This window comes from Pleurodeles waltl, chromosome 3_1, assembly GCF_031143425.1.
Source record: "Pleurodeles waltl isolate 20211129_DDA chromosome 3_1, aPleWal1.hap1.20221129, whole genome shotgun sequence".
In the NCBI taxonomy this organism is placed as follows: domain Eukaryota; kingdom Metazoa; phylum Chordata; class Amphibia; order Caudata; family Salamandridae; genus Pleurodeles; species Pleurodeles waltl.
In genome coordinates this window covers 1,984,877,384-1,984,891,118 of record NC_090440.1, presented here as the reverse complement: position 1 = coordinate 1,984,891,118, position 13,735 = coordinate 1,984,877,384, and the positions used below count along the sequence as shown (strand labels likewise).

Sequence of the window (13,735 nt, the reverse complement as noted above, 5' to 3'; positions counted from 1 at the left end):
ACTTTACATTTTACTTCCTTATTTATATACACTTTATTAATCTATTAATATTATTGGAATTTCTAAGCAGTTGCAGACCCCCTGAGTAGGTGTTGCCTGACCTCCAGGGATCCTGGGACCGCAGGTGTAGAACTGCTGACCTAGATCATGGGTAACTGTTCCTCTGTGATGGTGGAAGGATTCTCAGGCCTGAACACACGCCCTAAAATATGACCTTAAACTTCAAGCCAGGCTCTGTCTTTGTAGGTTATACTAACTAAGCTTTTATTGGACCGACAAAAAAATATAGGGGCACATTTATGGAAATTGTCACACAGTATAGCACAGCAAGTCAGCTTTCTGAGCTGCATTGCATGGCAGGGAAAGGGCAGGAATGCTCTGTATTTAAAAGAATACAGCACATTCCTGCCTTTTCCCCTTTGCTGGCAGCATTTTGGGTGCCTAGGTCCAATGAAGGCACCCTTGCATCATGGTGCAAGGGTGCCTCCTTTGCATGTATGATTGTTTTTATTCAGGAAGGGGTACTGATCTGCACAAAAATAATCCCCTGAGGCTTTTTCCTCTTTCTATGTGTGCGGAATGCAGCACACATAAAAAGAGGATAAAACAAAGAGAAATCGGCAACCAAAGCCAGACCTATTGTCTCCTCGTTACGCCTCTCCTGGGGAGCCGTACCTTTTTGGCACATTACCAGGTTTACCAACACCTATGGAGCACCCACACAACACCGTAGGGATACTTCCCTACTGCAAATTAAGGCACCCAGGCCCATATTTATACTTTTTGACGCAAACCAGCTCCTACTCTGGTTTGCGTAAAAAAATGTACCGCCGGCTAACGCCATTCCTACGCGCCATGCGGGCGCCTTATTTAAGGATTGATGTTAGCCGGCATAGGAGAAAATGGGGGTTGTGTGTAAAAAAAATGGTGCAAGTCAGGTTTGAGTCAAAAATCATGGCTCAAACCGGACTTGCACCATTTTTTGACGCACAACCCCCATTGAAATTACTCCTGTCTTAGAAAAGACAGAAGTCATGCCCCCTTCCCCAATGGCCATGCCCAGGGGACGTCTGTCCCCTGGGCATGGCCATTGGGCACAGTGGCATGTAGGGGGGCCCAAATTAGGCCCCCCTATGCCACTTAAAAAAATTAAAAAATAATACTTATCTCAACTTACCTGTACTTACCTGGGATGGGTCCCCCATCCATGGGTGTCCTCCAGGGGTGGGTGGGGATGACAGGGGGTATCCCTGGGGGCAGGGAAGGGCACCTCTGGACTGCTTCCATGGTCTGAGACCATGGAAGTGAGCCCACAGGTCCCCAAACGCCTGCCCTCACCCAGGCGTTAAAAAACGGTGCACATCAGGTTGTGTGCCGGTTTTTAAGGCCCGCCCCCTCCTGTGCGTCAAAATGACGCAGGAGTATAAATAAGGCGCACAGGCGTTAAAGTCATTTTTTAGACGGGAACGCCCACCTTGCATGTCATTAACGCAAGGCAGTTTCCCGCATCCAAAAAATGACGCACACAGATGTTTTTTTACGTCCGCGGGGGTCGGGCATCATAGTTTAAATATGGGGCAAGGTTTGTGCTGAATGTGCGTCCAAATTTTGGACGCACATTCGGCGCAAACAGAGTATAACTATGCCCCACAGTGATTTGCACTGCATTTCTTTACTCAGGCCATGCAAAGTGGCCTTGCGTGCATTCATAAATCTCACTTAAGATTTGGGTCTTGCATATATCCCGTTGCATGGTGCAAACGTGACACAAACTGGGTCATAAATATGTCCCATAGTTTGCTATGCATGGAGCTTCAAATCTGAGACAGTAGAATAAACCAGTGTTCAGAGTCCCAGGCTGAAGGCATAGTTTCCTAACAAGCTATATGTGTAAATACTGATGATGGAACCGTGGATGCTACAGTCCATTTCATGTATTGGCTATTTGGTAAAAGACATACCTGTCTGTATAAATACTTCTCCTGATTATAGAATAGTGCTTTTTCTATGTCCACTATGGTATATACATAAAAGAATGTGCATGCAATCATGAAGTTCATAACTCCTAGAAGCTGTTGTAAAGTATTTGCAAAGATTGAAAGGCATCTGGGGACGGATGGACATGTATAGAAGCCTAGAGCTCAAAGATGCCCCATTGCTAATATTTGGTACAGTATTATGGCTTATCAGTAGCTGCCGAAGTAGGCTGAAATTGGGCTAGGTTTGCTTGTGTTCCCGTCTGGAGGGTTCCTGGCTAGATGTTCAGGCTTGGTTGTTCTTATTGGAGTAGGACCAATACTGATTTGCATACGGCGGGCCTCTGTCCAGAGTGGCATAGTGGTTGAAAAGTCATTGACTGGAATGTGGCCCCGAGAAATCACAAGCGGGTAAGATTCATTTAAGTATTTTTTCAGAAGCTTGTTTTTTGTTTCATTTATCATTAATTTTGGCACAACGTTCAGGTATCATTAGTTGTGAACCATGTGCAGTGATGATACTGATGACTTAAACGTATTTATCAACATAGAAGCTTTCGTGTTCTGCACTCAACCTCCTTATTCATTTAAGGGTCAGGGTATCATCTTGCCTGCCATGCGGCCCAAAATCACAAAACAGAGCGTCCAAATAATAACATGCTCTATCTATTCTTGCAACTTGGGCAAGATGTAGGGGTGAGATTTTGGTATTGTTTATTAGGGAGACGTGGTATAAATAAAAATGGTGGACATACCTTCAGGCACGTAGCTGCTCCACCCAAAGAGAGGTGGCGCCGTCCAGATGAGAGACCAAACCCAAGTAAAGGCACAGCCTGTTACAGCATGCTTCTGCTGGAAACGGAAGTCCCCCATTGGTTTACAGATCACAATGTACCTCTCGAGGGCCAGGATGGCTAGAGACCAAAGTCCCACGATACCTGCAGGGAAAACATATTGTTGTGAATGTTAAACGTACATGGTTAGTGGAGGATGAATATGGAAGAAAGCCCAGCAGTTGTGCTGGTTCAAACACTGGCCACGTGGCGAAGTACATCATTAAGTTGATTTCCTTCACCAAACTTGTAATCCCAGCCGGGTTAAAACTATTCCAGTTTTAAAATATATAGACTAGAAATGTTACAGTCACGCATTATAAGGTTCTACATTAGCCAAGATCTTTTGCTTTCAATAAAAATATATATTATACATAGTTAATTGCAAGGACTTTTAGTCCACTCGCTTCATCAATTAGTCTGCTGTAGTGTCATTCACAGTTTTCCTCCATCCACCACAGCATAAAGCATAAGTCACATACATGGTCAGTCCATTTCAGTTATTGGTTTTCCTGACAGTGAGTGCCAGCATTCTGCCCATGCACTCTGTGCACATCCCCACAATAAGTAGCCCCTTCAGTGCCATGGACTACTGGTGCAATAAGAGCTTATACATGAAATAACATATAGATTTTGGCTTGTAGGCAATGTTTGTTTTCATGCAATGCATGCCTTCATGCAAAAAACTTTCACAAAGCACTGGTGAAGTCAAAAAGTCGGCAACCAAAGCCAGACCTATTGCCAATGCTTGTTTTTTCTAGTTACTGTGGTAGCTACAATGGTACATGCAATGCCAAATCAGTAACTTTTACATATTTTTGGTTCTTATTTGGCCAGAAAATTATCCTTTTGGAAGATGCTACAATACCTTATCTTCCATTTCTTGGTGTAAAAATCAAGGGCCAGATTTGCGAAAGGATTGTGTTGCTCTCGCGTCACGCAAGGTGACACCCACCTTAATTGAGATTCCTTATGCCACGTGAAGCCACCTTGCGTACCTCTGCATGGCATATTAAATATGGAGTAACACAAAGCTACCTTGTGATACACTGTCCAGGGAAGGTGGAGCGTGGGTTTTTCCATGCATTCGACCATGGATGTTGGCACATTTTGGCACATTCCAGTAGAAAACCTTGGAATTTGTCAAAAAGATACACCATCCCAAAGGAGAAGTAACTCTAGGGAATGTTTTTGTGCAGGAAGCTGTCCCTTGTTTGGTGCTAGGCTGCATGGGTGCTCCAGTGTAGGGAGAGAGCAGGAATGCTCCATAAGTTAGTAGATATGGTGCATATCTGCACTCTCCATGTGATGCGCTGCAGCAGGTTGTCTTTCTGCGTTGCGCCACAACTTCTTAAATCTGTCCCCAAGTTCTTATTTTTTTTAACAACCTATAAGTTCTTCTTCAACCAGAACCAAAGTCACAAGAATTGTTTGCCATACGTTGATATGACATGCGCAGTTCTGGGGTTTCTTCAGTGGGAGTGATGTAAACAGGGAAATAGCTATCATTAGTGCAGTAGGTGCAGTCGCACTGGGAGCCCAGGAGTGTGAGTAGCCCTCTGCCCCCCAAATATGCTTGTATTTCAATACCTTAACCTAGGGATGGGGCTCATTTACTTGCTTGAATTGTATTAGTTCCAATGCCACCTTTGCACCACTACTGGGTATTGGATATGTTTTCATACCTATCACAATAGACACATATTTCTGGCCACGAAAGTGCAATTGGTAACAAGTGTATTTGTTTAATTGTTAAGTAAAGTCATCTTAGAGACACTGTGTGAAGGTAGGACAAGTGAAGTAGGGCCCTTGTTAGATTTTCGTTAAACACAACTCCTGTGAAAGTGAGTTTGAACAGTTCCATGTTGAGGTCTTTCCTGATCTCCATGTTACATTTTGCCCTCAGGTTCTGATTCAGGGTATTCTAGAGCCTGGATCCTTGGACTCCCAAGGCTCTGCCTTTGGGTTTCAATTGCTGGAAATATGTTACGTTACGTTGATTAGGTGGGCAGTGGCCCCTGCTACTACACACTGGAAACCCAGGGCCTCATTTACAAGTTGGCGCTCCCCGGAAAAAAGCCACATAGAACTAGCATAGTGAAATTTACAACTTTTAACTGCGTCATTCTACCACTTCAGTGCGTCAATATTTTACCGCCTGCTCAGAGCAGCCGTAAAATTGACGCAGGGCTTTTTCCTATGGGAGACTACTCCCATTGCTGGAATTGCTTTGTGTTGCCGTGCATGACGTGAGTACCCTTGCGAGTCCTTAGTAATAATAACCAAACTATTGAAGTTACCAGAATGTGATGCACTCGTTAGCCATGAATCACCATCCTCTGAGCATCCGTTGCTGAACTGCATCTCCGCGTCATTGTTACTCGGTGAGCTGTAATGTTGCTAAATGAACGTATTTCAAGAGTATCACCGTTTAGAGTGTCACCGCACAATAGCTCAGCTACTTTGAAGGACTGTAATGGCGTATGTGCTATTCAATATGCTCAGGTAGTGAAGATGTAAGGCCAGTTGTTTCCAAGGAGACAGCCAGGGCAGTATGTATACGACAACTGATAATGGAAGTTGAATGGTTGACATTGCTATTATGGCCAATGTGAAGAACTGTACGTGTTTAAGTGAAAGGTGCCTAATGCGTGTGCTAAATCTGGAAGTCAGGAGACGCTAGGGACAAATTTCTGCTGCTAGGTGACTCCACTTGCAAGCACTCACATGGACATCAACAATACGAAGATTTACAATAGAAATACAAGGACACAGATTTGCTATCTTTCAATCAAATCAGCAGAGTTGGCTGCGTAAATTGGGGGAAAGAGCACTGAAGCATATTTGGAGTTGCACTCTGCCAATGTAATTAGCAGAGCGTCTTCCCCCCAAAAATTTTTTCGCATACCACTAATTGTGCTGCAAGCGGAAAGATGGTCACATTAGATTAGTTGATATTTGTACTCAGGGGCGGCTCCTTCGCAAAGGCGAAGTAGTGTCCCCCCGCTAAGCCAGGAGATGATAGAAAAAACGAAATTAAATTATCCTTTAATCTTTCATCTGCTGGCTCAGCCAGCAGTGTGTTCAGGGTGGGGCATGGCTGGGCTGTGGGAAGTAGGAGGGGGGAGGAAGGGAGAGTGCACTAAAGCCGGCCAAACATACATGCGCACTTAGGTTTCTCCAACTCGACTGGAGAAACAGCACAGACCCCAGGCTTGTGTCTGACCGGCACTCCAAGCCACTCAGACCAATCCTGATGCTGCTTACATGCAATGTTTAGCATGTAAGCAGCGTCAGGATTACTGGGGAGCCCCACAAGAAGACCAGAGGAGCAACACGGCAGGAGACGGTGACGGGAAAAAGGTATGTTTAAAAAATGTATATTATTATATATATATTTTTTTTAGCCCCCTTCCCCACCTCTGCATCCTCCTGTCCCTCCCACTGCCCCTCCCCTGGAGATTTATGGCGGCCACCGCTGTATATACTTAAGGTATAACCTTCAGTATAAATTTCATTTTGAGGAGAACTGTACGAGGATAAGCCATGAAATTTAAAATTAAGGCCCATATTTATACTTTTTGACGCTAAACTGCGCTAACGCAGTTTAGCGTCAAAAAGTTTTGCGCCGTCTAACGCCATTCTGAAGCGCCATGCGGGCGCCGTATTTATGGAATGGCGTTAGACGGCGCAATCAGACCGGCGCTGCCTGGTTTGCGTGGGAAGAAACCACGTAGACCAGACAGCGCCGGCGTAGGGGGAAAATGGCGCATGGGCGTCTTAAAATGGGGCAAGTCAGGTTACGTCGAAAAAATCGTCTTAACCCGACTTGCGCCATTTTTTAACGACGCCCATCCCCCATCAACATGACTCCTATCATTGTAAAGATAGGAGTCATGCCCCCTTGCCCAATGGCCATGCCCAGGGGACTTCTGTCCCCTGGGCATGGTCATTGGGCATAGTGGCATGTAGGGGGGCACAAATAAGGCCCCCCTATGCCACCAAAATAAAATATAAAAAATAAAAAATAAAACTTACCTGAACTTACCTGAATGTCCCTGGGGTGGGTCCCTCCATCCTTGGGGGTCCTCCTGGGGTGGGCAAGGGTGGCAGGGGGGGTCCCTGGGGGCATGGGAGGGCACCTGTGGGCTCATTTTGAGCCCACAGGCCCCTTAACGCCTGCCCTGAGCAGGCGTTAAAAAGTGGCGCGAATGCGCCGTTTTTAGCCACGCCAACTCCCGGGCGTCTCTTTTGCCCGGGAGTATAAATACCACGTAAAGGCCTGGGAGTCATTTTTTAGACGGGAACGCCTCCCTTGCATATCATTAACGCAAGGAAGGGGTTCACGCTAAAAAATGACGCACATTCCGGGAACTTTGGCGCTATTCGCCTCTAACGCCATAGTATAAATATGGCGTTAGTTGGCGTTAGTTTTGCGTCGAAATTGCGTCAAAAAAAACGACGCAATTTCGGCGCAAACGGAGTATAAATATGGCCCTAAACTCTTTGGCCTAGATTTACCAAGATTTTGTGTTGGAAACTGTCACGTATTTGGTGCAGCCCAATTGCAAAATCCTTTTTGGGATTTACAAAGCTACACAAATCACGATTTTGCGGCTTTGTATGAAAAAAGGTAATGCAGCGCATAGCACTGCCATGCGTTACCTTGTGCCTAGTAGGGGTTATATGGGTGGTGGATGGTGTTCCTGTGCAACCAACCCTGTATTTTGGCTCAAATCCATATTCGGGGTTGTTGCACCTACCTAAGGCTTTCGAAACGGGGACAAAAACCTTATTTCTTCTCATTATTTCTTTTTTGTATATGTGTTGCAATCTGCAAAAATACATACAAAGAGGAAATAGCTGAAAGGGATACCGCAATGCTGACATCTTTGCCATGATGCAAGGATCCCTGCATTGGGGCTAGGCAGCCACAAGTTCACTAGCACTAGAAGAATACAGAACTGTGGCTGAGCTTGAAAATGTGGCTTGGTTCTCCTCTCTCTCTTTGATGCAATGCAGTGCAACAGCATCACTTTCTGCTCTGCATTGTGTGAAATGTTAGTAGATAAGCCCCCTTCTGCAAAGGAATATCATGTGATATTCTGTTTCTTCCTTGTTCGCAAGAGTCCATTTTGCTGCTAGGATTTTGTGTAAAGCCAGGTCACGATTTTCAGTAGATCTGGTTTCACATGAAAGTCTATGTGGACTTGTGTTGCTCCCACCCCATTTTACTCCTTTTCCATAAAAGGTGGTAGCTGTCCATTACACAGATTAGTTTGCATTGCACTCATGTCACCTTTTCAGCACGAACTAAGGCCCATATGTAAGAAAAATTGGCGCATCAGAACTGATGTGCCACTTTTTCTGTGCCCCCCTACCGGCACCTAACGAAACCATGGCTTCGCCATATGTATAATATGGCTCACCATGGCAGTTGGTAGCACAATAGCGTCAAAATTTGTGACGCTACTGTGTTGCTTTGCTACACTAGCACCCAGAATTTAGACACTGGTGTAGCAAAGTGTTAGGTGGCCCATGTTTTCTATAGGAGAGTCATTTTAACACCTGAGCAGGTGTTACAAATTACGCCAAAAATGGTGCAGTGAAATCTGTTACATTTCACTGCGACATCCTTGCATACATTATGCCTGTGCAGACATAGGGGGTAATTTTAACCCTGGCGGTACGGGACCGCCAGGGCTAAAACGACGGAAGCACTGGCAACAGGCTGGCGGTGCTTCAAGGCGTATTCCGCCACATTTGCCCCGGCGGTGTTAATCCACCTGGGCAGCGCTGCTTGCAGCGCTGCCCAGGGGATTACGAGTCCCCGACCGCCAGCCTTTTTCTGGCGGTTTGCACCGCCAGGAAAAGGCTGGTGGAACGGGGAGTCGTTGGGCCCCCTGACAGGGCCCCATGCAGCTTTTCACTGTCGGCTATGCAGACAGTGAAAAGCGCGACGGGTGCAACTGCACCCGTCACACGGCCGCTACACCGCCAGCTCCATTTGGAGCCAGCTCCTATGTTGCAGCTGTGATCCCCGCTGGGCCGGCGGGGATCTCCAAATGGCCGCGGCGGGGGTGCGGCTGCATTGGCGGCCGCATGGCAGTCAGATCTTGGCGGGCGGCAATGACACCCAAACAGTGGCACAAGGTTTTACAAAGTGCCACAATGCACACATTGTGCCACTTTGTCAATACGGTGTGGGGAAAAAGCTACTTTAGTGCTGCGTTAGCGTAAATAAAATGACACTATGGTGGCGCTAAGGTGGTGCCCCTATACTTGGTGCTGGAAACTTGGTCGACGCTTCCATATGCATTGCTTAGCATAGTAAATGCATCTGCACAAAATAATAGTAAATCAGGAATTAAGTGTGCTGCGTTGTACAAAAATGGATGTATACTTATGTATGCAAAATAGAAGTCAAGCTGACTAAGTAAGAATGTAGAAGATAAACTAAAGTTTCATTATTTGGGGTGTTTACTTGATGTTGCAGATGTTGAATGTGTTTTGTTGATTCCCCTTCTCCCTCCTACCCTGATTTGGATAAACCTTTTCATTCACTTATGTGATGACGGTTGATGCAATTGGATTAGATGATACTGTAGTATAGTACTATAGTATTATTAGGTATAGTATCCTCGCTTAAGGGCAACCATAAACATGACAGGCATACTCGTTGGCTAATTTGAACTTTTTTTTGCTTTACTAGTATTTTTTAGATGTCTTCTTCTAAGTCTATAGAATCAAACCACTGGCTCTAGCTTCAGGGTGTATACATAGGGAAATGCGTTGTGATGTCAGTTGGACATGCACATGTAGGTTCAGGGACACAATTTAATTATTTGTATTTTTATGTATGCACTTGATGAAGGTTCCCCAAGGGGCATATTTATTATTACTTTATGCAGTGTTGCACGTCAATTCTTGAAAGAGCAGAAATGCTCCATATTTTCAAAGACATGGAACATTTGCAGCTCTCTCACTGCACAAGCCCCCTCTGTGCTACCTAGTAACAATGCAGGTACTCTTGTGCTATGGTCGGAGAGGTGCTTGTTGATGACTTTTTTCAGGACTTTGGGTGGGTAGGGAAGGAGGGATATTAGTTTGTAATTGGTAGGTTAATAGAGTCAGCTCTGGGATTTTAAGGAGGGTGTTGACGGCATGGTTCTGGCAATGTGGATGTACTGATGGCGGCTTTGAGGGTAGGGGTGAAGGCCTTTCTGATAGGGATTGCTCCTATGTCTAAAGCGTGGTGAAGCAGGGATCCGCTGGGGCCCTGCAGTGAATGGTCTTCATGATTGTTTTGGTTTCTTCTGATGGAGCATTTCTATATGCTCTAGTACGAGGTTGGTGAATCTTTTCCATAGTGCAAGGGTGCCTGCGTTGCAGGGAATGATTGTTAATGTGTAGGAAGGTGCCCCTTAACAATCATTAGTGGTGTTTTGCTCTTCCTATATGTGCTGCAGAATACAGCACACATAAAAAAAGCGAAATTGAGGAGAAATAAAAGTACTTTTCCTCGTTGCACCATTCTAATGCCACCCCTGGGATAGCGTTAGTTTTTTGCACTACCTCAGGTTTAAAAATCTACATAAATCTGGGGCAGCGTCAAAATGCAATGGATGTTGTAGTGGAACACCCACAGCAACACCCATTGCACGCCCCTTTCACGCAAAGTGATATGAGTAAAGGGGCCGTATTTACAAAGCATCATTAAGCCACAAAATGTGGGTGAAAGCCACTTTGTAAATACAGTGCAGGGCATTGCGCCACTGGAACGTCAGTAAAAGTTACGTTCTGGTGACTCAATGCCATTGTAAATGAGGGCCTGAGTCCTCTCAGCGAGGCAAGGCAACGAGGTCTGTATCTCTCAAAGCCCAAACGAATCTCCCCACTGCAACCACCTAAAATTGATTCATTAAAGCCTAAGGTAAACATTGATTTGTCAATTGGTAACATCTGTGGATCAGAAGATGTCCAATCCCCTAGCATCATACAAGAAACATCTGCAACATGCTTGAGGGTTTCCAAGACAATCTTTGGAAGGTGTCCATTCTTAGTGTCTTGTACAACTTTGCAACAACATGAAAAGGGCTAATCTTCATATTCTCAGTCTCTCTGTGTACCATCCTCACGGTTGCTTTCTCAGGCTCTCTATGGGTAAAACAATATCACATCTATTTCCAAACTAATAATTAATGTGTAAGGCACCTGAAAGAAATTATATGTTAGCAAAAGAAGGAAAACAGTTTCCCACATTATATGAGGCTAGAGCCTAGCAGGCCTACCATGGCTAAGCTAAAGCAAAGTCAAAATTTGATATTTATCCATGGAAATCAAACATATAAACTTCTGCAGCTATAAATTGTCAGAAATAATTCTTACTTAAAATTCACATTACAGTAAATACAAATGAAATAGCTTGTTAATATATGTAAGTGAATATTATTGAGAACTACATTTCTCAATATTAGCCTATAACATTTAGTGCACATACATTATGAGATTCATTATCGTTCCTAAGGTAAATACTCTCCTTTAATATCAGAATGAATACAAAATCATAATCAATGGTTACATTCCAATTAAAATGATTAAACCACACACATTTCATTTCTACCCTACAGACTGCACCTTAATATAGACTTCCAGTGCACAACTTCATAAATGAGTTGTTATAATTTCACACAATAGAAGGGCGTATTTAAGATAAGTGGTGCTCCGTGTGTGTAACACCACTTTTCTTGGGCCCTTTACCACCCCCCACCACCATCATGTGTGCACCGTATTTAAAACACAGCACACCATTTCCCAGGGTAGGGGCAATAGCGTCATTTTTCATGACCCTATTGATCTACTCTGCAGGAGTAGTGCCAAACTATTGGCGCTGCTCCTGCAGAGTAGAGTACATATGGGCCCATTATAAATAATGGAAGCCCCCTCTTTACGCCTACTCTGAGCAGGCATTAAAAGTGCCATAAAAAAAGACGCAAGGAGATCTCTTAGATTTTCTTGCGCCATTTGTTTGCCCCCCCATGGGGGAACACCCCCTTTGCATACATCATGCCTGGGGCTGGCATAATGTTGCGCAAAGGGTTACAGAGTGGCGCAATGCATGCATTGCGCAACTTTGTAAATATGGCATGAGGATTTTGGCCTCGTTGGGACACATTAGTGAAAAGAAACAATTATGCTAATGTAACGCAAGGTGGCTTATAAATATGCCCCAGAATGTCAGTATGGTCACGTATAGGTCAACATTGTGACATTAAAGGTAGCAGCCATTTTTCTGCTTCCCTGGTCCCCGCTCCGATGGCGAGTCAAGCCATCACAAACCAGATTACAGTCTCTCATATCAATGAGACAAATCAAAATCTTTGACGTCATTCCAGGTAAGATCCTCTGGACTCCTCTAACTGCTTAATGTCACTGTAATGTATATTTCATCTATTCTCAGGTTCTACTTCCTCCTACCTTTGTACTTTATGTGCTCTTTTCTTTTGAATACATTTGTATAGCTGGAAAGGACCAACAATTGCCAGGATACATAGGGCAAGTATCAACAATGGTCTCAGAATGCTTCCAATGATGCCACTCCCTAAGTTTCCAAACCGCTTTCCAACTGCTGAGAAACCACTACCTACTGCTTCCCAGGCACCTGTTGCTTCTAACTCATTCAAATCTTCTTTCAGGTTAGTAATATTCTTGATGTACTTCCTCAGCTCCATGTTCCTGTCTGGAATGTAGATACAGCCTTGTTGAACTTTCAGCATCTGGCAAACTTTGCCCTCTTTCGCAAGAAGGATGTCTGAAACAAGATGATTTTGCAAAGCCATTGATCTTATGGCAATCATCTCAATTAGCCAATAATGAAAAATGCACCTGCAATATCTATAAACAGCTTATCTACAATAGTTGACAACTTTCTTATCTTCAGATCATTTACAATTACTCCTACAGATGGAATCTTTGCACCAAAAATGTCTCCTGCAATTTCTGAAGCACTTCTCTTAACTTGGTGTGATTACCTTTTCATCTCACACGGGATCATCTAAACGTTCCCTTGATACATCTTGGGGAAAACTATTCCTAAATAACATGTACCATACCAGCCTTTTGGTAACCTAACTTAAACATACTTTCCACAAATAAAATAAACTCCTAGTATTGCAGGGTCTTCTCCATCCAACATAAATGTCCAACTGCTCTGAAATTTAAATGCATGCCTACACTCACTTGTCCCAACAAATTTTGTGTCAGTTTTCGTCATGGGCCTATTACTTTCCCTACATGCTGCCAATCTAGTGTCAAGGCAGCTTTATTTCCTTCTTCTGAATGGGCTTCTTCCTTTCCTCAGATTCATACTGCTACTCCTTTATCAGCCTTGATTTTCATTTCTCTTCTGTCCTTAACCTGTCCTGAAAATTCCTTTTCTTCTGGGGTAAGAACACATGTCAAATGTTTTCTACGGGCATAAACTGTACCCAAATGTCAAGGTAGGCTCAAAGAATCCTCCTACTGTTTGTGTGGTCTTTCCATTGGAAACATGTTCAGGTGTCTCATGATGGGATCCTTTGAAAATACTAAGGGCCTGATTCAGAGTTTGGTGGACTGGTTACTCCATCACAAACGTGACAGATGTCCCATCTGCAGTATTACGATGTCCATAGGCAAAAGTGGGAACGTAATTTGGTTGATTGGATACCCGTCAGGTTTGTGACAGAGTAACCCCCGCCTAACTCTAAATCAGCCTGTTGATCATAGTTTGAGTACTAATACTGGAAATGTTCTTGTTCATACAAAAGGCTCATCCACAAACTACATGAAATACCATGTCAAGGGAAGACATTAATATATAAGTCTATCATTAACTGACGCAGGCAATTGTGTACAAAAGTAACAATTCTTAGCATCCACGGTGTC

General features: G+C 44.1%; 1 protein-coding gene across 1 annotated transcript in view; it reads right to left on the bottom strand.

The window, feature by feature from the left end:
* LOC138285892 (pinopsin-like) overlaps positions 1 to 13,735 on the bottom strand; it is a 115,910-nt gene that overhangs the window by 38,251 nt on the left and 63,924 nt on the right. The window contains exon 2 of the mRNA XM_069226396.1: positions 2,732 to 2,914. Coding sequence (XP_069082497.1) covers positions 2,732 to 2,914 — 183 coding nt within the window. The remainder of the gene's footprint in view (positions 1 to 2,731; positions 2,915 to 13,735) is intronic.